Here is a 26,472-nt window from a genome sequence, read left to right on the forward strand (position 1 = left end):
ATCTTTCAGGGCCCTCAGCTACGATGCAAATTCCAAGAAGGGAGAAGGCTTAACCTCATCTAAAATCCTTCTCAGCTGACACCTCTAATACCCAAACAAGGATTAGCAGGAAAGGCTTAAAGAACAAAAGGAGAGACAGAAAGAGGAAGAGAAGGGTTAAGGAAAGTAGGAAGAATCCTCTTCCATGCAAGAATCAGTTTTTCAGAAAAAAAATTTAATAAAAAAAGTAGTATCTGCAAGTGACCATAAGCAATTTTTAATATCCCTACCTTTAAAGAACTGCCTTCTTTTGCTAAAGTTACAAAAACAACACAACTAACAGTCAGGCATTACATGATGTAATATTGCTCCAAACACACACTGTGTGAGGTGAGAGCCTGTGATGCTGGGAGAATAGCTCTGAGGGATTTGGGGTTAGCCAGAGAACTAGCACCAGAGCTCAGTCGTGGACCAGGAACAACAACAGCAAAAAAAACCTGAAGATAACAAAATAAGACATTAGGCAATTCCTAGGTGCTCAGAGAGCTGCCATTCTGAAGAATGAAGGGGCCTCATTTTCTCCCACAGTCCCAAGCATACATCCCCAGCAGTTCCCTGGCCACCTGTCATACAGGAGCTCAAGGAATACTTACTAGAGGAGTGAACAAGGGAAGAAACACACAAGAGAGTATCACAGCCTGAGGCAGAAGCAGCTTCCCAGCCAGATTTGGGCAACAGTGCTGTTGATAGTAGGAGGATGCCTGAATTATTCGGCTCTGGAGAGCCTTCTTGATGTTAAGTAAGCAGATTATAATGCACTGGCTTAACATTTTCAGTTACTTGTTCCTGAAATCAGATCATGGGCCATATGGAGAAACTTGGCAGGCTTGTGTAGGTACTTCAACTGCTCAAGACTTATCATGCAAAACTCATCTCAAGTGTGAGAGGGGTTCTGTAACCAGAGGCCTATAACCAGGCTGAGGTCCTGGACTCTGGGTACCTGAGAGCTAGTGCTCAGTAGCAGCACCTGGTACAAGAGGTACTAACAAAACTTGGACTGACATGAGACCCCCCCAACTTTAGCCCCAGCTCGATGGAGCTTCAACAATTTTATTGGCTAAATGCTTCTTCCCAAGTTTACAACATACTGGTTCCTCCTCCTAAACCCCTAATGGGGCAGGAACCTTTAGTACAGGCTCAAAGATGGGGCGTAGGGATTGGAAGTGGGTTGTAATAAGTGAGTTAGAAACCTGCTGATGCTCCACAATTGGACAGCAGGACAGAAAAACTCCTACTTCCTACTGCTGAAAACCATCTATAGAAAGACTTGAATGGGATGGAGATTTACCACTGGTCTCCACAAGAGTACACCCAGTCTTCCTACACCAGGACTTCAGGAACAGGGCGATGCTAAGTCATTCTACACATTTTGCAAAAGTACATAGGCCCAAAATTGGCCATGAGGTTTGGGATTACCAGCTCCCCAACCTGGCAGGATGGGAAGAAAGAAAACGTGTTCATGAAAAGCTTTCGGAAGTGAGTCAAGTCTTCCACCTGAACCTTGATGCTGTATTGATTGTCCAGGAGCTCGATGGCGCCTTGCACCACATACTCATTCTGTAAATGTGAAAGTGAGCAGGTAGAATAGACAATGTGGCCTCCTGGTTTGGTGGCAAGGAGTCCAGCCCTGTAAAAAGAGAGAGAGAGAGTGGCAGTGACTAATGAGCTTTCCAGAAGCAGAAGGGCAACAGAAGATGGAAGGATGGGGAGCCAGCTGTGGGATGGGTGACTGTGTTAGCCTCTGTGTGCCTTCCACAATGACATTATCTGAAAAGCTGTTCTCAAAGCAGAGAGTAACCTAACCTTACTCCATGGGCTCTCCTCCAAAAGCTGTCTTCAAACAGTCACCTGATCTTTGACTCCAGTTATAGACCAAACTCTGATACTGGCTATGAACCAAGTTCTTATCCCAGCTGTACAGAGCCTTGACCTCAGTACATATTTCAAAATTGTGTTAATCATTGACATGGGGTTAGGGGTTAGCCTGGAGGTAAAAGTCAATCTGTGCAGTCCATCCTGCTATGTATTTCTACCACATAGAGTTTTTATGTCCCAGAGGAAGACCATCCTGTGATGTTTGTCTCCTTCAGGCAGATTCCCAAACAGAAAACCCTTCTATGGGTGATGGTCTTGGCAACAGCTTCCAGCACCCCAGACTCCCAGATCACTCTTTCCCAAAGCTCCGGGTTTTTGTAAATCTGTTACTCACGCAAGAAGCTGCACCTGCAACACAGGCAACATCTGCCGCTCCTTCTTCCTCGAACGCTGGAAGATGCTGTTTTCCTCCTCATGAAGGGAGTGGCGGTCTGTGGTACAGGGCACATCCACTAGCACCTGCCCAGGAGTGTAAAAGGGCGACAATTAGAGCTCCTTACAGGCTCCTCTTCCTTAGGTCAGGGCTAGTTTAGTCCCTTGACCTGGAGGATTCAGCAGAGTGCTCCCCTGGCCCATCCCCCAACTGCAGAGTATCTGACAAAGCTTCTCACTTTAACCTGGTGGACAACTCTGAAATAAAGAGTGGGGAAATAGTACATCTAGGTATACTTATGGCTGGTCAAAAAACCAAAACCAACATATAAATAATTGTAATTAAATAATTGATATCAACCTAAAAAGAAGTCTTCCGTGTTTCAGAGCTCTGTCCTTAACTCTGTCCCTAGCTATTTGAATAAAAACATCCAACTTACAGATGATATAATGCCCAAAGGGTACCTAATACACTGAGTAACAGGATCAGGATTCAAAATTATCTTATTCTAAAACAATGTCATATTCAACATGGAAAAGTTTTAAAGTGAGAGATGCAAAGTCATTCACTTATTCGGGAATTCTCCAGCGGTCCAGTGGTTAGGACTCCCCACTTTCTCTGCTCAGGGCCTGGGTTTGATCCCCAGTCAGGGAACCAAGACCCCACAAGTCACACAGCACAGCCAAAAATAAACAAAGTCATGCATTTATTTATTAAAAGCCTACTGTGATGGGCAGCAAAACAAAACAAAAAGAGCCCCTGACCTCCCCCCAAAAACTAGTCCTATATTTACATTTCAAAAAAGTAAAAATCATCTATGGAAAAGATCTGTAAATTTTCAGTTAAGCAGAAATTCCATGTAAATTAGTAATGACCCAGAGTTCAATATTCTGATGCATTCTTTGGCTACATGAATTGATATAGCACACACAGAGTAAGATAAATGATTACCTTGTACTCTGGTCAGGTCATATCTCAAGAAATGTGATGGGACTAGCGTTCAGAAAAAGAGACGTTAATTAAATAAGAATGCTCAGAGAAGGGATAGGAAAGCTCAGAGAAGGGTCACTGGGATGTTTAGAAACCACATGACAATACCCTCTGTTTCCTGAAACCCTTGTAATACAAAACACCTAAAAAGGATAGATAAAATAATTTTAAAAAGTCAATATTTTTAAATGCATAGCTCAAAGAAAATTAGAGAAATCCGTAGAAGCCAAAGAAAAACCAGGAGTACAAATCCAAGGAGGCATTCCAGAGCTGAAGCTGATGGCTTCTTTTTTTTTTTTCCAATTTGAAGTATAGTTGACCTATGACGTTGTGTTAGTTTCTGGTATACAGCAAAGAGATTCAGTAAAAAAACCAAACACATATATATTATTTTTCAGATTCTTTTCTATTATAAGATATTGAATATAGTTCCCTGTGCTATGCAGTAGGACCTTGTTCCTTTTTTCTTTTGGCTGTGCTGTGTGGCTTGTGGGCACTCAGTTCCCTGACCAGGGATTCAACCCAGGCCACAGCAGTGAAAGCCCGGAATTCTAACCGTTAGGCCACCAGGGAACTCCCAGGACCCTGTTTATCTATTCCACATACAGTAGTTTGCATCCACTAATCCAAAACCCCTAACTTATCCCATCCCTCTTTCTCCTTTGGTAACCATAACTTTGTTTTCTATTCCTGTGAATCTGTTTCCATCTTGTAAATAAGCTCATTTGTATCTTTTTTTTAAGATTCTACTTATAAGTGATTTGTCTTTCTCTGTCTGAGTTACTTCAGTTAGTATGATAATCTCTAGATTCATCCATGTTGCTGCAAATGGCACTATTTCATTCTTTTTTATGGCTGAAGCATATTCCATTTAATATATGTATCACATCATCTTTATCCACTCATCTGTCAATGGACATTTAGGTTGCTTCCAAGTCTTGGCTCTTTGTAAATAATGCTGCTAATTATAGTTTTGTCTGGACATATGTCCAGGAGTGGGATAGCTGGATCCCATGGCAACTCTACTTTTAGTTTTTTAAGGAACCTCCATACTGTTTTCTATAATGGCTGCACCAATTTATATTCCCACCAACCATGTAAGAAGGTTCTCTTCTCCACAACCTCTCCAGCATTTATTATTTGTAGACAATTTTTTTTTTTTAATCTTTTTGGCCATGCCACACAGCATGTGGGATCTTAGTTCCCTGATCAGGGATCAAATCTGCACTCCGTGCATTGGCAGCATGGAGTCTTAACCACTGGACCACCAGGAAAGTCTCAATTATTTGTAGACTTTTTGATAATGGCCATTCTGACCAGTGTGAAGTCACATTGTATTTTTGATTTGCATTTTCTAAAAATTAGCAATGTTGAGCATTTTTTCACATGCCCGTTGGCAGGATTAAAAAGACTGTGTGGATCATAATAAACTGTGGAAAATTCTGAAAGAGATGGGAATACCAGACCACCTGACCTGCCTCTTGAGAAATCTGTATGCAGGTCAGGAAGCAACAGTTAGAACTGGACAGGGAACAACAGACTGGTTCCAAATAGGAAAAGGAGTACGTCAAGGCTATATATTGTCACCCTGCTAATTTAACTTATATGCAGCGTACATCATGAGAAACGCTGGACTGGATGAAGCACAAGCTGGAATCAAGATTGCCGGGAGAAATATCAATAACCTCAGATATGCAGATGACACCACCCTTATGGCAGAAAGTGAAAAGGAACTAAAAAGCCTCTTGATGAAAGTGAAAGTGGAGAGTAAAAAAGTTGGCTTAAAGCTCAACATTCAGAAAACGAAGATCATGGCATCCAGTCCTATCACTTCATGGGAAATAGATGGGGAAACAGTAGAAACAGTGTCAGACTTAATTTTTGGGCTCCAAAATCACTGCAGATGGTGACTGCAGCCATGAAATTAAAAGACGCTTACTCCTTGGAAGGAAAGTTATGACCAACCTAGATAGCATATTCAAAAGCAGAGACATTACTTTGCCAACAAAGGTCTGTCTAGTCAAGGCTATGGTTTTTCCTGTGGTCATGTATGGATGTGAGAGTTGGACTGTGAAGAAGACTGAGCACCGATGAATCGATGTTTTTGAAGTGTGGTGTTGGAGAAGACTCTTGAGAGTCCCTTGGACTGCAAGGAGATCCAACCAGTCCATTCTGAAGGAGATCAGCCCTGGGATTTCTTTGGAAGGAATGATGCTAAAGCTGAAACTCCAGTACTTTGGCCACCTCATGCGAAGAGCTGACTCATTGGAAAAGACTCTGATGCTGGGAGGGATTGGGGGCAGGAGGAGAAGGGGACGACAGAGGATGAGATGGCTGGATGGCATCACTGACTCAATGGATGTGAGTCTGAGTGAACTCCAGGAGTTGGTGATGGACCGGGAAGCCTGGTGTGCTGCGATTCATGGGGTCACAAAGAGTCGGACACGACTGAGCAACTGAACTGAACTGAACTGAATGTAGAATTAAAATATAAACCTTCCTAAATAAAAAAAAAATTTAAGAGATTACACAGTGAAAGAAACAGTAAGTAAAACAAACTCAGTAAATACTTTGACAGAGCCAAAACCAAATATATCAGGGACATTAATTGTTTTAAAAGAGAAAAATTTTCAGATTGGTTCAAAAAGCAAAACCCAATTCTAGGGAGTATATGAGAGACATATCTAAAGGGTAGTTATTTAATAAGGCTAAATATAAAGAGATTGGAAAAGGTATAAATGCGGCATATATAAAAGGGAAGCTGTTAAGTGGGAAGACAGGTAGGTCTATCTTGCCATGAAAATAAGGAGCTCTGGCACTCCAGCTGATGGCCAGGTAGAGCTGGGGTAGAAACGAAATTACCAAGAGTGTATGGAGTCCTGAGATAGTATTCTTCTTTGAATCTGAAGTGCTTAACACTTGCCTAACACAGTATGTGGTACACAACTATTTGTTCAATGAATAAATTAACAAAGACATCTTCAGGACATTAAAGCTGTTTTCAAACATCTGAAATGCTTCAGACAAACATCTGAAATGTTTGTCTGAAATGTTCCATTTCACATGAAATGGGAGGCAGTGCATTGTTACAGAAGGCATAGCTAGAATTAATGAATGGAAATAATAAAAATAAAAGGGACTGTGATGATGACAATATTATTAAATGCTTTCTATATGCCAGGAGCATTCTACATGCATTCTATTTAATCTCCACCTATGGGATAGGCATTAATATTATCCTTACTTTACAGAGGAAGAAACTGAAGTTTAAACTGAAAGGTTAACTTCTCTGGCTGGTAAGTGATGGAGCCAGGATTCCAAACCAAGCAGTCTGACTCTAGAATCCTTGAACTCAGCCATATACCATAAAATCAAGAGATTTTAATTCAGTAAGAGAAAGAATTTTTCTAATAGCAGAGGTGTTCAACACAAAACCTGAGTGAGCCCCTGTCACCAAAAGTATGCAAACACAAGCTGAATAATGATGATGGCTACTACCTGTTTAATCTTCATAGCCAGTTGATGTACTGAGCACTTTCCCTGGATATGCTCATTATTAATCCTCATAATAATCATTTCCTATTTTACAAACAAAGAGGCTGAAGTTCACGGAGATCAAGCAGCTGTCTCAAAGTCAATAAGTGGCACCTCTGTGATACAAAAACAAGTTAGGTCGACAGCAGAGGTCATGCTCCCTCTACTCTGCTGCCTGTATGCCAAAAAGGTTGAATAGGGGATTCCTACACAGATGGGAAGCAGGTCTCTCAAGCTATCCAAGATTCTATAAGCCTTGGTCTTTCTTTCCATGTCTTAGAGTGGCTGAGGCAAGATGGTAAGAACTGAACAGAAGGGAAAAATGCGTCAGATGACAACACAGAGGCAATAGCTGTATACATATATTTTATATTTTTAGAAGTATATATTTTAAATAAATAATTTTAGAATGTGCCGATTAGAAAATACAGGGAACTCGCCTCCACTGTTAGTGGGAATGTAAATTGGTGCAGCCACTATGGAGGATAGTATGGAGGTTCATCAAAAAACTAAAAACAGAACTACTCTGTGTGTGTGTGTGTGTACTCAGTCGCATCCGACTCTTTGTGACCCCATGGATTGTAGCCTGCCAGGCTCCACTATCCATGAGATTTTCCAGGCAAGAATACTGGAGTAGGTTGCCATTTCCTTCTCCAGGGGAACTTCCCGACCCAGGGATTGAACCCACCTCTCCTGTACCTCCGACACTGGCAGGCAGATTATTTACCACTGAGCCACCTGGGAAGCAGAACTACCATATGACCCAGCAATCCCATTCCTGGGCATATAACCAGAGAAAACCATAATTCAAAAGACACATGCATCCCAATATTCATTTAGCACTATTTACAATAGGCAAGACACTGAAGCAACCTAAATGTCTATCAACGAAGGAATAAAGATGTTGTACATATATACTGTTATTGTTGTTTAATTGCTAAGTCATGTCAGATTCTCTTGCAACCCCATGGACTATGGCCTGCCAGGCTCCTCTGTCCATGGGATTTCCCAGACAATACTACTGGAGTGGGTTGCCATTTCCTTCTCCAGGGGATCTTCCCTACCCAGGGATCAAACCCTCCTCTCCTGCAGTGGCAGGCAGATTCTTTACTACTGAGCCACCTGGGAAGCCTACAAGAAAACTAGAGTGGGTTGCCATGCCCTTCTCCAGGGGAATCTTCCCATATATATATTCATACAATGGAACATCATTCAGCCATAAAAAGGAACAAAATTGTGCCATCTGCAGAGGCAAGGATAGACCTAGAGACTGTCATATAGAGTGTAGTAAGTCAGAAAGAGAAAAACAAATAAAATATCACTTACATGTGGAATCTAGAAAAATTATATGGATGAACTTACCTGCAAAGCAGAGAGACACAGGTGCAGAGAATAAACTTACGGATACCAAGGAGGGAAGGGAAAGTGAAAGTGAAAGTTGCTCAGTCATGTCTGACTCTTTGCAACCCCATATACAGTCCATGGAATTCTCTAGGCTAGAATACTGGAGTGGGTAGCCTTTCCCTTCTCCAGGAGATCTTCCCAACCCAAGAAAAGAACTGAGGTCTCCCGCATTGCAGGCAGACTCTTTGCCAGCTGAGCCACAAGGGATGCCCAAGAATACTGAAGTGGGTAGCCTATCCTTTCTCCAGTGGATCTTCCCGACCCAGGATTCGAACTGGGGTCTCCTGCATTGCAGGCAGATTCTTTACCAACTGACTATCAGGGAGGCCCAGGAGGGAAGAGGGGGTGGGATAAACTGGGAGACTGGGATTGACATATATATACTACTATGTATAAAACACATAACTAATAAGAACCTGCTGTAGAGCACATGAAACTCTACTTAATGGTATGTGGTGACCTAAATGGGAAGGAAATCTAAAAAAGAGGGGATACATATAACTGATTCACCATGCTATAATTGATTCACCATGCTATAAAGCAGAAGCTAACACAACACTGTAAAGCAACTATACTCTAATAAAAATAAGAATTTAAAAAATAATAAATAAAAGAAAATATAAATAACTTAAAGATGTAAAATGACTTTCCGCAAAAACCAAAAAGTTGGATAACTCCAATGGTGGCAGGATATGAGGAAATAGTGCCCTTATTCATTACCAGTAGAAGTGAAACTGATTTAGCCTTCACAGGGAGTGATTCAGTAACCTCTGTCAATATCCTAAGTACATATAAACTGTTATCCAGCAATCATACTCCAAAAACAAAACCAAAAGTTTGACTTCAGGGCATATTATTAACTAAAAAAAAATACAAAGTTCAGAATAGTAAGCATAATACACTACCATTCCTATTATTTTTTATATACACATTTATATTTGTATATACACAAAGAAAATATTTTAAGGGGATACAGAAGAAAATACAGACAATATGTAGGGAGAGGAAATAGACAGCTGTGAGACAGGATTAAGAAGAAAACACACTTTTCTCCAGATACCATATTGAGCCTTCTGCATTTTACATCATGTACTGTATAAATATTCAAAACTAAATAAAATGAGCTTAATCATACTTACTTTAATGAGGGTTACTGTGCAGCCAAGTGAATAGTGAAATAAAATAAGCCTAATTAATTTTTTTCCAGCCAGACAGGTTCAAACTCTTTTTGTTCCCTCTAATCAAGATAGCAGGCAGTCATCTAAGCTGAACTGACAGTTCTACAGATGGCTGTTTTCATCACATCACCTAAGGAGAGAGTTGGCCAGGTCCACAATCAGCCCTACATCTTCCAATACATATGGCTAGATCCTACCCGATCAGGGCCTAGCACCAGGAGGGAATGCCAGGTTTGGCTAGCTGGATGTCCCAGGTAAGGAATCACTCACCCGGTCATAGGTGTCCCCCTCCAATTCTCCCCATTTCCTGCCATCCCATGATGTGACTCGAACTCGATTCTTATCCCTGACATCTTGAGGCACATAGCTGTGAAGGACCCTCTGTAGCCTGCTCGTTCGTGACGTGGAGAGATCATTGGCAGCGAGATTGCCTGTGGGAGTATAAATTTTAGGATTGTTTTTTTCTACCTCTGTAAAAAAACGCCCTTGGACTCTTAACAGGAATTGCACTGCATCTATAAACATTCTGGGTAGTAGGAACATCTTATGCCTGCAGGTATAAAGAAACTTCAGAGGCCATTGCACAACAAAGCATCCCACCAGCAACGGTGCCGATGGAGAGTCAGACAAATTCTCAGGCACAGCCAATCAACGCAGACCCCCAAGGCAGGGGCAAGTGGAGGAGAAACATTTATTATATGCAAAGCACAGTACTAGACACTCTGGAGTGGGGGCTGCAAAGGCAAACACCAACTTAGTCCAGAAAGGTTATATAAATAAACAAAGCAGACTAGGCTAAAACATTTATTTCTTTAAAAAATATGCTCTCTCACCTTTCTTGAAATATACATTTCTCTTCATCTTTGGTAGATACTACATATTATTTACCCCCAATTTAAATTCTACTCTTATTCCTTAGTATGGGCTTCCCCAGCGGCTCAGCTGTAAAGAATCCACCTGCAATCCAGGACACGTAGAGACATGGGTTCAATCCTTGGGTCAGGAAGATCCCTTGGAGAAAAAAATGGCAACCTACTTCAGTATTCTGGCCTCGAAAATTCCATGGACAGAGGAGCCTGAAGGGCTATAGTCCATGAGGAAAAAAAGAGTCAGACATGACTGAGCAACTAAACAACAATTCCTTAGTTTCAGAACTCCAATTTTATTTGAGAGAGAGGGGAGCAATATCCCCCAAAAGACTACATTTCCCAGCCTCCTTTTACAACTAAGTAAAACTATAAGACTAAGTTCTGGTCAGTGAGTTGTAGGCAGAATTACTGTGTGGGACTTCTGGTAAGATGTTTAAAAGAAGCTGATACAGGGCTTCCCTTGTGGCTCAGTGGTAAAGAATCCACCTGCCATGCAGGAGACATGGGTTTAATCCCTGGTCCAGGAAGATCCCACATGCCATGGAGAAGCTAAGCCCCAGCTCCACAACTACTGAACCTATGCTCTAGAGTCCAGAAGCCGCAACTACTAATACCACAGGTTGCACCTACTGACGCTTGTGTGCCCTAGAGCCCGTGCTGTGCAACAGGAGAAGCCACCGCAATGAGAAGCCCACGTACCACAACTGGACAGTAGCCCCTGCTCGTTGCAATTAGAGAAAAGCCCACGCAGCAACAAAGACCCAGCACAGCCAAAAATAAATAAAAATTATATATAAAAAACACAAGCTGATACAGGGACTTTCCTGGTGATCCAGTAGTTAGGATTCTACCCGCCAATGCAGGGGACACGGGTTTGATCCCTCATCTGAGAGGATTCCACATGCCAAGGGGCAACTAAGCCCATGTGCCACAATTACCGAAGCTCATACGCCCCAGAGCCTGTGCTCAACGAGAGAAGCCACTGCAGTAAGAAGCCCGTGCACCACAACTAGGGAGTAGCCCCCTGCTTGTGGCAATGAGAGAAAACCCACCAAGCAACAAAGACCCAGTACAGTCAAAATTAAATTTAAAAAATTAAAAATAAATAAATAAAAAGAAGCTGATACAATCAGGAGATGTGCCCCTTTTGTCCAGACTTTTCTTCCTGCCTGGAATTTGAATGTAATGATTGGAATTCCAGTAGTCAAGCAGTCATGTTGGAGGCATGAGGCAATCCTGAGGATGGAAGACAGCAATAAAATAGGTTGCAAAAAGAAAGAAGAAACCCTGATAACTGTGGAGCCTCCATGCCAGTCCTGGACTGCCTATATTCCAGCTCTCATACGTAAGAGAAGAATAAACATTTCTTCTTTAAGTCAGTTAGTTGAGTTTTCTATTGTATACAACCAAGCCTAAACCTGAATGATTCACCATCTACCTTTCACTTTCCCTTTTGTGATAGACACGAGTTTGAGAAATATTTCACTTCACTCTTGGCTCTAAGAAAAATATTACTGTGAGCTTAATAATAAATGGCAATTGATACCTGGCCTCGGAGTCAAGGAATGAAAGAGAGCAGTGGGTACTGTGGTGAAGAACTAGAGAGTACATACTTTTATCTAGTGAGTGAACCACTTTAGTCTCCCCACAAAGAAATATGTCCTAATTTTTGAGGGCACTCAAAGAAGTCAAAATTGGATTCTCTGCTCAAGAAGAATTTGCAGCAGGATATCAATTGAGAAGAGAAAATCTGGGTTCCAGTTCTGGGCCTATCTCTAACTCCTTTAGAAAAGCAACTCTAAATTACTTCTTTGGCCCTTCTTCCTCTTCTGAGTTCTAGTTCCTCCTCATCCAAGAAACTCCACCTTATCCATTCCCCCTTCTGATGAATTTTCACAGCAGTCAGTCAGATCAGCATAGCCCAGCCTAGGGTGATTGGACCCATTAAGCCATATCAACATTTCTTCATTCCCTCTGGACTTCCAGAATGTGGAAATCAAATGTAGTACCTCTCTGAATCACCTGTAGGGCCTACCTTGAGGCTGGAAGCTAATTCAAACTGTGCAAGTTGGCTGATAAGAACTGGAAAAGAAGGGTCCAGGCCCAATAAAAAAGGCTATGGCAAGAGAAGCCTGGCTGAGCTCCAGGATCAGTGTCACAGCCATCCCCTCCCTTCTGGCTTCCCTGGTGGTCCAGTGGTTAAGAATGTGCCTGCCAACGCAGGGGTCATGGGGTGAAGATTCCAATGCCACGGGGCAACTATGCCCGTGTACCATAACTACTGAGCCCATGAACCCAAGAGCCTATGCTCTGTGACCAGAAAAGTCACGGCAACGAAAATCTTGAGCACAGCAGCTAGACAGTAGACCCCAACTGCCACAACTGGAAAAAGTCCGTGCACAGCAACAAAGACCCAGCACAGCCAAGAAATGAATGAATGAATAAATAAAAATCACAGCCTCCTTGTGAATCTTTCTCAAGATAAAAATACTGTTTATATTAAGGCAGGATGTCAGCAAATGGATGGCTGAAATGAACATTTACAATGAACAAGGCCCAGGCTGAGCTATACTACTGAGTAAGTCTTAGACCTGTCCTCAAGGAACTCCTTATCTTGGGGAGAAAGAACATGTATACCCATTATCCTCTGATGCAAGGCTAATGTACTGTTTCAAGGGTGATGCCCAGAGTGTGAGAGCGCAGGAGACAGAGGACACACTTCGCAGCTGGCCAGCAGAGATCATGAGAGAAGACTTCCTGGAGATGGCACACTTGAGCTGAGGCTTGAGAGTTAAGAGGGTGATAGGATGGGGCTATTCCACAGAGAATCTGTAACATGAGCAAAGGTAGAGCCTTATTCAGGCAACAAAGAGTAGCAGGATATGGCTGAAGCACATAAAGCCTGGGGAATAATGACATATTAAAGCTCTAAATGACTGCTGTGGCCAGATCTTATCATTTTAGCTGTCAGGCTAAGAAAATGGAACTTATAGACAAAGGGAAAAGATGCAGAGGGGTGAAAAGTGTCATGTGGTAGATTAATCAGGGCTTTGCTTTAATCTGCTTTCAAAGACCTTGCTCTGCTTGGCAGTCTTCCTTGGCCACCTGACAGAGAAAGAGAGGAAGTCACTGCAAACAGAAAAAACAAACCAGCTTAGCAAGTACTCCCCTACCTCTGACCTGGACCAGAGAGCTCATCATATTCAATGAGCCCCTGACTGGGGGAGGGAGGGGAGGGGAGCCCTCCCTGCTCAAGACACAGCCCTCTAACTTACGGCAACAGCCAGTCTGAAGCAATGCTAGTGTCTTCCCCCCAGGGGCTGCACACAGGTCAAGCACGGTGTCACCAGGTTGCAGGCCAAGGGCTAGGACAGGCAGCAAGGATGCAGCATCCATCAGGTAGTAGTCCATGAGACCCAGGCTGCCAAGCCTAGAAGAGAAGAGACCACCTTAGAGTGAAAGGCCAAGTCAGGAGACCCACTGGAAGTCAAGGTCTCAAGTCCATACCCTCAGGGATTACTGAGCTCTATGCAGCAAAAACTCATTTCTCCAACCCACCCTCAGTTGTGTACTCACTCACTCATTCATCTACATAGCAGCCAGCCTTTTAAAACAGAAATCAACTCACCCAATTCCAGCCACACTACTCATCTTGCTATTCCTTAATTAAGCTACGCATACTCCTGTTTTGTAGTTGTTCTGCTTTCTGCACGCAGCATATTTCCTCCAAACATACCTCATTTGCTTCCTCACTTCTTTCAGGTCCTCCGCGAAAGTTACCTCACCAAAAAAGCACTGGTATGCCCTAACCACTCTATCTGAAAATAGCAGCCCCTAATAGTTGGGGAAACAGTGTCAGACTTTATTTTTGGGGGCTCCAAAATCACTGCAGATGATGACTGCAGCCATGAAATTAAAAGACGCTTACTCCTTGGAAGGAAAGTTATGACCAACCTAGACAGCATATTCAAAAGCAGAGATATTACTTTGCCAACAAAGGTCTGTCTAGTCAAGGCTATGGTTTTTCCTGTGGTCATGTATGGATGTGAGAGTTGGACTGTGAAGAAAGCTGAGTGCTGAAGAACTGATGCTTTTGAACTGTGGTGTTGGAAAAGACTCTTGAGAGTCCCTTGGACTGCAAGGAGATCCAACCAGTCCATCCTAAAGGAGATCAGCCCTGGGTGTTCTTTGGAAGGAATGATGCTAAAGCTGAAACTCCAGTACTTTGGCCACCCCATGCGAAGAGTTGACTCATTGGAAAAGACTCTGATGCTGGGAGGGATTGGGGGCAGGGGGAAAAAGGGACAACAGAGGATGAGATGGCTGGATGGCATCACCGACTCGATGGATGTGAGTTTGAGTGAACTCCGGGAGTTGGTGTTGGACAGAGAGGCCTGGCATGCTGTGATTCATGGGGTCGCAGAGTCGGACACGACTGAGCGACTGAACTGAACTCCCATCTATCTTTAAAGTATTTATTATTCACTTTGTAAGTATAGGGGTGTGTGTGTGTGTGTGTGTGTGTGTGTGTGTGTGTATTTTTCTCCTTCTCTCTCTCCGTATTAGAGTGAAGGTAGAGACTTCGTCTTGTTTTGTTCATTATAACATCTCCAACACCTGAAACAGTGAATGGCGTGTGGTAGGAACTCAGTTTTATTAGGTTACATATTGAGATACAAAGTTCTTTCTGGGTTCAGAAAAGAATGCCTTCCATTGTGCCTGTCAGAGTTAAAATTATCTGACTTAAGTTTGGACGAAGCAATGGACTTTCATTAGGTTAAAAAAAGGGAGTCGGGTGGGGAAGAGGTGCATTCTAAGCAGAAGAAAACAAAAAAACCAAAGGCACAGAACCAAACTCATAGCTTCTTTCAGACACGGTGAGAAACGTGGTGTGTAGATATACAAGGAGATCCAACTGGTCCATCCTAAAGGAGATCAGTCCTGGGTGTTCATTGGAAGGACTGGGGTTGAAGCTGAAACTCCAATACTTTGGCCACCTGATGCGAAGAGCTGACTCACTGGAAAAGACCCTGATGCTGGGAAAGATTGAGGGCAGGAGGAGAAGAGGACGACAGAGGATGAGATGGTTAGATGGCATCACCAACTCAATGGACATGAACTTGGGTAAACTCCGGGAGTTGGTGATGGACAGGGAGGCCTGGCGTGCTGCGGTTCACGGGGTCGCAAAGAGTTGGACACGACTGAGCGACTGAACTGAACTGAGAAATACAAGGTACATGAGATTGAAGTTGGAAAGCAAATAGAGGCCAAGGTTGTAACAGATATTAAGTTTGGACTATAACCTGTAGGCAGTTACCAAAGTTTTTTAAAGAAAATCACACGATCGGCTAGTGAGAGTTTTAGAAAGCTAGGTAGGCTAGAAAGAACAAATTAGAAACAGAGACACCAGTGAGAAGGCTGTTAGGAGAGTCCAAGTGAGAGCTAATGACACACAGATAGAGGCAGCAATCATTAGGGTAGAGGGGATGACAACAACATGATAGTCACAGAAGGACTCCTCACCCACAGTTGTCATAAGGGCAACTGCGGTGCAGTCATTCAGCCTGAGACACAGTTCAGCATGGACAGCCTTTGGGGACAGTCTCAAGGAGACAGAAAACTTGGTCCTTGCTGCCCTGACAGGAAAGCTCTGGGAGAAAGATGTGACAACACACGAGACAGTACCACTAAGGATCAGCTACAAGAGCTACAATCCTTTCACACTTGAATTGTCTGTGAAACTGTGTGTCTTGTACCTCACAAAGGAGAAAGACAAGAAATCAGAGAAAAATATAGAATTGCTATCATAGGTGTACTGGCTCACAAAACCCATTCTTATCAAGTTCCTTCCTTTTATTAATTTATTTTAATTCCTTTCTTTAAGAAGCATTACTCAACCTTTTTTTTTGGGGGGGGGGGGTGGTTCATAGTTTTAAGAATCGGTTAAAAGCTACAATATCTGTTTTCAAAAAAAAGGCACAGTATACTTATGGCTGATTCACATTGTTGTATGACAGCAACCAACACAACATCGTAAAGCGATTATCCTGCAATTAAAATTTTAAAAAGAAAAGCAAAACAACTTTTCAATTTCAGGAGGTTCCTGGACTCCATGAATACATTTTTGAACTTCCCAGAAGTTAAGATCCCCTTGATTTACAGGGAATCCATCAAGACAAGAAGGAAAAAATTCAAATACAGAGATCTGCTTTCCCCCTGTTCTCAGAGTGTCCTCAGGCAACTTAGAAAACAACATGGTCTTACTCCATGGATCTGCCTAAAGCCAGGGCCTTCAAATCGGCCTCTAACCCTGCTCCAATCTATGCCCTCCTCACTGTGACTAAAACAATTTCCTGAAACACAACTTTGATGGCAATAACATCAATAGTAAGAGATACTATGTATAAGTGTTATATTGCAGGGACTATACTTGGTTTTTAATACACATCATTTGATTTAATTCTTACCACAACCCTATGAGGCAGGAGAACTCAGATTCTAGAGCCAGACTACCTGGATCTCAAATGCAGCCCACCTGCTCATCAGTTGTGTGACCTTCAGCAAATCAGTCAACTTCTCTGTACCTCAGTTTCCTCATCTGTAATGAGTATGTACCAGATAGGATTAGTGTGAGGATGAAATAATTAACAGAAGTCAAATGCTTATTACAGTATCTGGCACATAGTGAGCTATACTTGTCAGCTATTACTATCATTACTTTCCAAGTTATCTTCCTGATAAGGAAACCAAGGCTCAGGTATCCAATGCCACATGTCTTATTTTTTTTTTTTTGGTTGCACTTCATGGCATGAGAAACTTCTCCAACCAGGGATCCAAGGATCAACATGGTGGCCCCTGCAATGCAAGCTTGGAGCCTTAACAATTGGACCAACAGCGAAGCCCTGTATATCTAATATCAGTAAGTGGTGAAGACAGGATTCAAACCTAGGTTTTCTTAACTCCAAAGCCCATGCTTATAATCACTCTATGTTATTCCTTTCCTCTGCTCTGAACCCCTCTTTAGTGGTTCTCTAGAATACATATTGGCCATTTACAGCAATAAATAATAAAAGGCACACGGTATAAAGCTACCCAGCTCTGGTAGCTGGGTCATTTATAAGCAACCATTTATAAGCAACCAGTCATTTATAAGCAACCACCAAGAAACTCCCCTTTCCCCAACCTGCAAGCTCCTGGAATTCAAGATTCCCATACATGGCTTCCCATGTACTTTTCCAGCCTCATCTCTTACTTCTCTTAAGCATACAGCCTTCCTTCAAACCAGCCACTAAGACTACTGCAAAGACTCCTAATTTACAATCCCATTTCTGCCTTGCCTCTCTCCAACCTATTTTCCACACAGCAGCCAGAATGATATTTTTAAAATTCAAAGCTGATTACATCATTCTCCAGCTTAAAACCTTTATGGCTGGGACTTCCCTGGTGGCCAGTGGTTAAGACTCTGTACTTCCACTGCAGGGGGCACGAGTTCAATCTCTGGTCAAGGAACTAAGATCCCAGATGCCAAATAAAAACAACAACAAAACAAACAAACAAAAAACCCTTTCATGCCTCTCTCTTCCTTTTAGAGAAAAAGTCCATAATCCCATATAGCCTGTAAAACCTTCCTTATTTGGTTCAGATGGTAAAGAACCTGCCTGCAAGGTGGGAGACCTGGCTTTGATCCCTGGGTTGGCAAGATCCCACTCCAGTATTCTTGCTTGGAGACTCCCCATGGATAGAGGAACCTGGCAACCTACAGTCAATGGGGTCGCAAAGAGCCGGACATGACTGAACGACTAAGCAGAGCACAGACTTCTTCTGTAGCCTCACACTCCCATCCCCAACCCCATGCCACCTATTAATTCCTATTCATTTTCAGGTCTTAGCTTAAATTTCACTTCCTCAGCACTAGATCTTCTAACTATAAGACTTCATGGAAAAAAAAAAAAAAGACTTCATGGCATCTTGTACTTTTCTTCTGTAGCACTTATCACAACCATAAATAGTCAACAGTTATCTCCCTCACTACACTGCAAGTTCCATGGTGACTTGTGCAATTTAGCGTGCCTGGCATTTGGTAGACAATATTTGCTGAATGAAAGAAACACTCCTTCAAATATCAACTCCCACATCCTACAACTACCACTGAGCTCTCCTTTTCTCAATTTCTAAAACACAATTTAGCATTTTATTACAGAATCTTTTTTCATTCAAATTCATATACATCTGAGCATTGGATAAGATGTCTGGAAGGTCTTCTTTCTTTTCCCCAGTCTAGTACTAACTTTGTGTTCCTAAGCAAGCCCTATTTCCTAGACAAGGCCCACTTCTTTGGTATCATGAGGTTACCTGTCCTACTCTCTCTGATGGGGGCAAAATAAGAAAGCAATTGTAAATAACACATTTTAACTAGAGAGGGTGCAGTAAGTGCTCATATAAGAAGTGTAAGTTTTTTTCCTTTCTTAGGCAGTAGCACAGACCAGGCTCAAAGTGAAGGTACTTTGACCCCTCAAAGTGCAGGGGTCAGACTGCCTCGGTCTAAATACTAGCTATACCACTTACTACCTAAAGGACCTACAGAAGTAAGAACCTTAACTTCTCTGCACCTCAGTTTCCTCAAAGATGAAAGAAAAACAGTAATATTACCCACCTCAGAGGACTGCTGACAGAACAAAAGGAAGTAAGGCCCAACATGTATAAGCACTTAGTAAATATTAGCAATATTAGGATTCCTATTAAACAGGACAAGAGCTGCATCTCTTCCTGTATACTTCTGGCAGACACTCAGCACAGCCCCAGCCTCGATCCAGATCCTACCTGGCAGGAGGGAAACGGCTGACATCCCCTCTGGTGAAAGTAAAACAACGAAGATTTGGACTGCAAGCCCAGGACGCAGGGGATGGAGCAGCAGTTTGGCTATTCTCAGGCTCTGGTTCCCTGTGGAAGACAGCTTCATTCACAAAGTCCCTGGCCTTCAGCTGCTCCAGCTCAGCACTCACACGATCCCCAGCAGCGAAGTTATTCACCAGTGCACCATACTTCTGCTCTGAGAGGAGACTGACCCGGATTGATGGCCAGAGATCTCCAAATTGCACACTGTAGGTCATGTCAAAATTCTGCAGAGCCAGTCGAGTAGCAGGAAATTTGGGCTCTGTGGAAGCCTGGAAGAAAGAGAACAGGCCTGTAAGTCTTCTAGGCCTCACTATCCCATTACTGCCTGAGCCCACCACCACCTTAGAGTGCTGGGGCAAACATGGGTCCAGCTAAGTGCCCACTCCTGCCTTTGCATCGTGCCTCTGCCTGCCAGAGCAAAAGCGTATGAGAAAAGTAGTGGGAAACCGGCCTTTCTAACTCCATGTTGTGAAAGTAAACTTTAGCTCTCACAATAGCATGTGGGGTTCACCAAAAATGAGGGCATTCCTTGAGACCTAGGAGAGGACTCTTGAGTAGAGTCTATAGAAGGTTGGTAGCAACTATAGAGGCCCTGGGCAAAGAACAGATTTAAAGATGGGAGACATTTTTTTTCTTTCTGAACAGTCCTTCCATTTTCTAAAGCACTTTCACATCTCCTAGATTAGATGAGCACCACAAGAGACAGTGCAGTGGGATACAAAAAATATCAACCTTCTACATTTGGTGGAGAGGTGAGGGTAACTTACCTAAAGGTCATGCAGTGACTGACACCACAATGTTCAGTATCACAGGGCTGAGGGTCATCTGGGGAAAGTCCCCAGATTCCAGGAAGGCGGGATGAGAAGAGCTCACAGAAACCTTGAAGTGTGAATCAAAGTGGGGACTTACAGAACGACTGCTACGGGGGCCGCAGAGAGGGGCGTGAGTCAGGCTTGAAGAGTACAGAAATAGGTCGAAAGAGGAAAAAGATCTCAGCTGAGGAGTCCACAAGTTGGCCCTGGATGCCACAGCTGGAATATACTTACTATGGCTGGCAGCCCTGTTACCGTCTATGAGTTTTGTGTTGGCTTAGATTTTTGGGTTGCTTGGAACTCCTTCTCTGCCCTCATTTCTTGTTACGGCGGGGGCTCTTGCTGCGACCCTGACCTCTGCTACGGTGGGGACTCTTGCTCCGCCCCGGACTTTTGCCACAGCGGGGACGAGTCTTGCTCCGGCTCCTGCTCTGGCCCTGCCTTCTGCTACGGTGAGGACTCTTGCTTGGGCTCCGACTTCTGTTACGAAGGGCACTCTTGATTGGGCCCTGACTTTTGCTAGGTCTGGTACTTTCACTCTGGCACTGATCTTCAAAACGTAGAGGACTCTCTCTCCGGTTTTTATTTGTGCTTTCTTGGGTACTATTGCTCCCACTCCGACTTCTGCTAAGATGGAAAGTCTTTCTTTGAGTCCAAGTTGTGCTAGGGCAATGGGCACTCTCACTCTGGCTCCCACTTGCGCTTTGGTGGATGTTCTTGCTGTCACTACTTTGGCATTCACTAATAACCAAAAGTGAACTACAGCTGGCACTAGTGCTACAGCTGGAACTCTTGGTTGAAGGCACAGGACAGCTGTAGGGAATCTGGGAGGACTCCTTGTGGGAGTCTCGAGAAGCCATGGAGTAGACGTGGAGGCCACATGGCATAGCATCAAGGTGACCCCGGGCTCTGGGGGCAATGGGTAAATTTTGGGGGTCAAAGGGTGTTCTCAAAGGGATAAAAGAATAGATGTGGGTAGAACAAGGAGGCACCACAGGCTGGCGATGAGGTTGGAGTGGGCCCCGGGGAGTGCCGTAAGTGCCACCAGGGGGCACCACAGGCTGGTTATGACACTGAAGGGGACCTGTGCATTGATTGAGGGGACCAGAGAGTAGGCCAGGATCGAGGGTGGGGGGAACCATGGAATATACATGGGTACTACAGGGGGGTCCTCGGGGGCTGGTCTGAGCATAACTACTGGGTAAGATAGGATCACAAGGAAGGCGAAGGGGAAGGGAAGCAGGGATAACTGTTTTGAGGGTTCTAGGAACCACAGCAGGTGCAGTAGTCCCTTGGGGAAGTTCTTTGGGGCAGGAATTTGAGCAAGTTGTGATGGTTGTCACCATACAAGAAGGACCAGAGACGCCAGAAGGGCGGGAGGGAGGTGGAGGAGAGGAGCTGGGCTTGGGGGCGCTGGGCTGGTCAGGAGTGTGCTCGGTGACCAGGGAGTGACATCTGTGGGGAGAATGTGGTTGTTTTACCTCTGAGGATTTGGGAGACTTTGCTTGGGGACAAATGGGCACAGGGAGAGGGGATTCCTTACAGCTTCTGCAGGGGGGTGACTGGGGTGGATTCATAAACTGGTTGCCTGGAGGTGAAGGGAAGAAGGCAGAACAAGGACAGTGGGAGGACAGGGGAAGAGGTGGTTCCTGGGGACAGGTGGGACCAGAAATCATAGCACCTGGGGTTATTCGGAGATAAGAGCTCCCACCAGTCTCCCAGGAATAAATGGACTCAAAGCAAGACTTACTGGAATCCTGTAACTGGGGGTTGCCAGTACTCCCAGGGGATAGGTGGATGGCATAGTAAGGGTTCCCAGGGGCAGGTATGTGGGCCTCTGGGAGAAGATGGGAATAGTGATAAGAGCCCTCCTGAGGTGAGCTGGGACAACTAGATGTGCCTGGTTGGGAGGAAAGTGGGGAGCCACAATAATTTTTCCCAAAAGTCGGGTCAAGCTGTGGTTTAGGTTCATGAGAGTCTGGACGCTTAACATGGCCATGGTAAAAGTTGTCAGTGGGTGGGGAAGATGCTGAGGAAAGAGGAGGATCATTGTAACTTCTCCCTGAGGACCAGGAAGAAAGCAGAGTAGAGGTCATGGGCCCAGTATCCAAAATCCTCTGAGGAGGTGGAGAAATTATAGGTCTAGTTTCCATGTGCCGATGGGCAAGGGGAGGTGAAATTACAAGCCCAGTTCCCAAGGACCTGTGAGTAAGAGGCGGTGAAATCACGGGGCCAGTTTCCAAAGGCACATGAGTAAGGGGTGGGGAGGTCACCGGGTTGGTTACCAGGGCTGGAGGGTATCCACCATAGTAATAGAGGTATCTGTGCTGGTCTATGTAAGGGCCTCGGGGACAGGGACGTGGTGTTCTCGGAGGGCTGATCCAGCTGCAATGAGGGCTCCGCTGACGGGCAGGAGGTGATCCCACAAGGCGGAACCGCTCAACACAAGGACTTGGAGGGGACGAACCCGACAGGATAGGCTCCCGGCAGGAGGGCCTTCCTAGGTGTGGAGAACTGGGTTCAAAACATCCCCCTGGGCGCGGAAGAGCCTGCGGGGTTGGGGAGGAGGGCGGTGGCGGCCGGGAAAGAATCGGTCGGGGCAGGGAGGAGGGCTGGCCGGTTAGGGAAGAAATTTCAGGGCTACAAGTGAGGCCAGAGAAAGGGGCTCTGGACAAGTGGGGAGAGCCCATAAGGTGGGAGGAGTCGCTGAACCTTTTGCCTGGTTTGGGGGAAAGGTCTGGAGGTGGTCGCTATAACCTTTCCTGGGAGCCAGAGGCAGCTCGAGGGTGAGGAATGGGGTTGAATCCTCTCCCGGAGGGCAGCAGAAACCCGGGAGGGAAAGGTAAGTCACTACGTCACTTTCCTAGCGGAGAGGACGGCGGGGCAGGAAGGTCTAGGAGGAAAGGCAGAGAAGAAGTCATGGGGGGAGGAGGAAGGGGAGGTAGGGTGGGAAAAAAGGGGAGGGAGGGGGAAAGGGAGGAAGGGAAGTGGAAAGGTTAGTGGGGGTCCAGGGGAAGGTAACCAAGTGCCGGAAACAAGAGGCGTGACAGAACTGAAAAAATGAGGGCGGAGGTGATGACGTAACTTAGAGGGGCGGAGTCTGGAGTCCGCAGACCTAACTAGAGGGGCAGCCGAAGACTTGTGACGAAATAAAAAGGCGGCGAGAGGCGAAGACTACAGAGGTGAGAAGGCACCTAGTCACGCCGCCTGAAGGGTGGGGGAAAGGTGACCCAAAGCGTTCCAGCGGCGCTGGAGTAGCGAACGAACTGAGGGTGCGAGATGTGACAGGGCTGGATAAGTTTCCCGAGGGGCGGCGGTAAAAGGCTGCCGTCACTGGACCTTACCCATTTCTTCTTATGTCGTTGTCTCCGCGGGACCGTCGCGAAGTCCGCACGCTTCAGCATGTCCCGAACACCTCTCACTACCAGCGCAGCCATGTCGTCGTGCGCCGCTTTGTAATTCCGACCGGAACCTCAAAAGCAGACGCTCAGGTTCCGGAGAGGTGGTGTGCCCCACTGTGGACGAAAAGGGGAGAGCGTTACGGCTGACTCTCTTGGGGCTCCGCCCTCCGATACGACGCGAGTGCAAACCCCGCCCAGCTAGGGATCTTTTGTTGTTCTTGCTGTTGTTGTTTTTAGTCGCTCAGTCATGTCCGACTCTTTGCGACCCTCTAAACTGTAGCCCTTGACGTACTCCTTTTCCTATTTGAACCAGTCTGTTGTTCCATGTCCAGTTCTAACTGTTGCTTCCTGACCTGCATACAGGTTTCTCAAGAGGCAGGTCAGGTGGTCTGGCATGCCCATCTCTTTCAGAATTTTCCACAGTTTATTGTGATCCACACAGTAAAAGGCTTTGGCATGGTCAATAAAGCAGAAATAGATGTTTTTCTGGAACTCTCTTGCTTTTTCCATAATCCAGCAGATGTTGGCAATTTGATCTCTGGTTCCTCTGCCTTTTCTAAAACCAGCTTGAACATCTGGAAGTTCATGGTTCACGTATTGCTGAAGCCTGGCTTGAGAATTTTGAGCATTACTCTACTAGCGTGTGAGATGAGTACAATTAAGACTCCGAGCTGCCAATGCAGGGGATATGTGTTTGATGCCTGGTTTCGGAACTAACATTCCCAACATGCTGCACTCAGTTCAGTTCAGTTGCTCAGTCGTGTCCAACTCTTTGCGACCCCATGAATCGCAGCACGCCAGGCCTCCCTGTCCATCACCAACTCCGGGAGTTCACTCAGACTCATGTCCATCGAGTCAGTGATGCCATCCAGCCATCTCATACTCTATCATCCCCTTCCCCTCCTGCCCCCAATCCCTCCCAGCATCATTCTTTTCCAATGAGTCAACTCTTCGCATGAAGTGGCCAAAGTACTGGAGTTTCAGCTTTAGCATCATTCCTTCCAAACAACACCCAGGGCTGATCTCCTTTAGAATGGACTGGTTGGATCTCCTTGCAGTCCAAGGGACTCTCAAGAGTCTTTTCCAACACCACAGTTCAAAAGCATCAATTCTTCGGTGCTCAGCCTTCTTCACAGTCGAACTCTCACATCCATACATGACCACAGGAACACCCATAGCCCTGACTAGACGGACCTTTGTTGGCAAAGTAATGTCTCTGCATGGCCAAAAAAGAAAAAAAAAAAAAATGTAACAATGTATACTTAAAAGAGACTGCTCAAACCCTGAGATGCAGAGAACAAAGGTAGAGATATTGAAATAAATTATAAATTTTTAATTAATTACCTTAACCGAAATATCTAGCCTGCCATAATTCATCTGAGCGTCCCCCATTTAAAGCCTGCCTGCATGTGTATCGGAAAGCATCCTTGGATTGAGTCCAAACTAGATAGATCCCCCACCATTTATCATAAAATTTGAGTCCTCCCTCTAGCATTTCCTGCTCTGATCCATATATACACGTATGACTATGAAACTTTTCTAAATTGGAGAATGGCCATATGAACTCCCACAAAAAACTCTCCAGTGACTTCCTTTTCCCTGTGGAAAAGCCACAGTCTTTACTTTGGCATATGTATGAGTTCCCTTGGGCTTCCATAACAAAGTTCCATAAACTTAGTGGCTTAAACAACAGAAGTTTACAGTCTCACATATGGGGAGTCTAGAAACCCTTAATCAAGGTTGGTTCCATCTGACAGCTCTGAGGGAAAACCTGTTCTGGGCCCCCTCCTAACTTCTGGTAGCTTGAGCATCCTTAGCTTGTGAATGGGAGAAGGCAATGGCAACCCACTCCAGTACTCGTGCCTGGAATATCCCATGGACGGAGGTGCCTGGTAGGCCACAGTCCCTGGGATCCCGAAGAGTCAAATGCAACTGAGCAACTTCACTTTCACTTTTCACTTTCATGCACTGGAGAAGGAAATGGCAACCCACTCCAGTATTCTTGCCTGGAGAATCCCAGGGATGGAGGAGCCTGGTGGGCTGCCATCTATGGGGTCGCACAGAGTCAGAAACGACTGACACAACTTAGCAGCAGTTAGCGGCAGTAGTGCTAAGTGCTAAGTAGTTTGTTTGAGCATTCTTTGGCATTGCCTTTCTTTGGGATTGGAATGAAAACTGACCTTTCCAGTCCTGTGGCAACTGCTGAGTTTTCCAAATTTGCTGGCATATTTAGTGCAGCACTTTCACAGCATCATCTTTCAGGATTTGAAATAGCTCAACTGGAATTCCATCACCTCCACTAGTTTTGTTCGTAGTGATGCTTCCTAAGGCCCACTTGACTTCACATTCCAGGATGTCTGGCTCTAGGTCAGTGATCACACCATCATGATTAGCTGGGTCATGAAGCTCTCTTTTGTACAGTTCTTCTGCGTATTCTTGCCACCTCTTCTTAGTATCTTCTGCTTCTGTTAGGTCCCTACCATTTCTGTCCTTTATCGAGCCCATCTTTGCATGAAATGTTCCCTTGGTATCTCTACTTTTCTTGAAGAGATCCCTAGTCTTTCCCATTCTGTTGTTTTCCTCTATTTCTTTGCACTGATTGCTGAGGAAGGCTTTCTTATCTCTCCTTGCTATTCTTAGGAACTCTGCATTCAGATGCTTATATCTTTCCTTTGCTTTTTGCTTCTCTTCTTTTCACAGCCATTTGTAAGGCCTCCTCAGACAGCCATTTTGCTTTTTTGCATTTCTTTTCCATGGGGATGGTCTTGATCCCTGTCTCCTGTACAATGTCACAAACCTCTGTCCATAGTTCATCAGGTACTCACTCTATCAGATCTAGTCCCTTAAATCTATTTCTCACTTCCACTGTATAATCATAAGGGAGTTGATTTAGGTCATATCTGAATGGTCTAGTGGTTTTCCCTACTTTCATCAATTTAAGTCTGAATTTGGCAATAAGGAGTTCAGGATCTGAGCCACAGTCAGCTCCCGGTCTTGTTTTTGCTGACTATATAGAGCTACAAGGCTGTATATTGTCACCCTGCTTATTTAACTTATATGCAGAGTACATCTTCCAGATGGGCTGGAAGAAGCACAAGCTGG

At 44.7% G+C, this 26,472-nt stretch overlaps 1 protein-coding gene across 5 annotated transcripts; it reads right to left on the reverse strand.

Moving 5' to 3' along the window:
* Positions 1-1,053: 1,053 nt before the first annotated feature.
* NSUN4 (NOP2/Sun RNA methyltransferase 4) lies at positions 1,054-24,596 on the reverse strand. Of its 5 annotated transcripts, XM_061412112.1 has the most exons (7): positions 22,255-22,972; positions 19,925-20,593; positions 19,083-19,426; positions 13,538-13,692; positions 9,664-9,824; positions 2,249-2,373; positions 1,054-1,666 (listed from the first exon to the last, which is right to left on the reverse strand). In XM_061412112.1, the coding sequence occupies exons 3-7, from the start codon at positions 19,370-19,372 to the stop codon at positions 1,390-1,392; spliced, it is 1,008 nt and encodes a 335-aa protein (XP_061268096.1). In that variant the 5' UTR covers positions 19,373-19,426; positions 19,925-20,593; positions 22,255-22,972; the 3' UTR covers positions 1,054-1,389. The 5 variants fall into 5 exon arrangements, with proteins under 5 accessions (XP_061268096.1, XP_061268094.1, XP_061268095.1 ...); XM_061412110.1 differs by lacking the exons at positions 19,925-20,593; positions 22,255-22,972 and adding an exon at positions 23,314-23,928; XM_061412111.1 differs by having other exon boundaries at positions 20,204-22,972.
* Positions 24,597-26,472: the final 1,876 nt, after the last annotated feature.

Source organism: Bos javanicus, chromosome 3 (genome assembly GCF_032452875.1).
Source record: "Bos javanicus breed banteng chromosome 3, ARS-OSU_banteng_1.0, whole genome shotgun sequence".
Lineage (NCBI taxonomy): Eukaryota > Metazoa > Chordata > Mammalia > Artiodactyla > Bovidae > Bos > Bos javanicus.

Coding starts and splice junctions, on each gene's coding strand:
- NSUN4 (XM_061412109.1), bottom strand. CDS start 22,659: ATGGGCTCTCCCCACTTGTCCAGAGCCCCTTTCTCTGGCCTCACTTGT. Junction 20,594..21,719: donor CCCCCAGTTACAGGATTCCA/GTAAGTCTTGCT, acceptor CCATCTTAGCAG/AAGTCGGAGTGGGAGCAATA.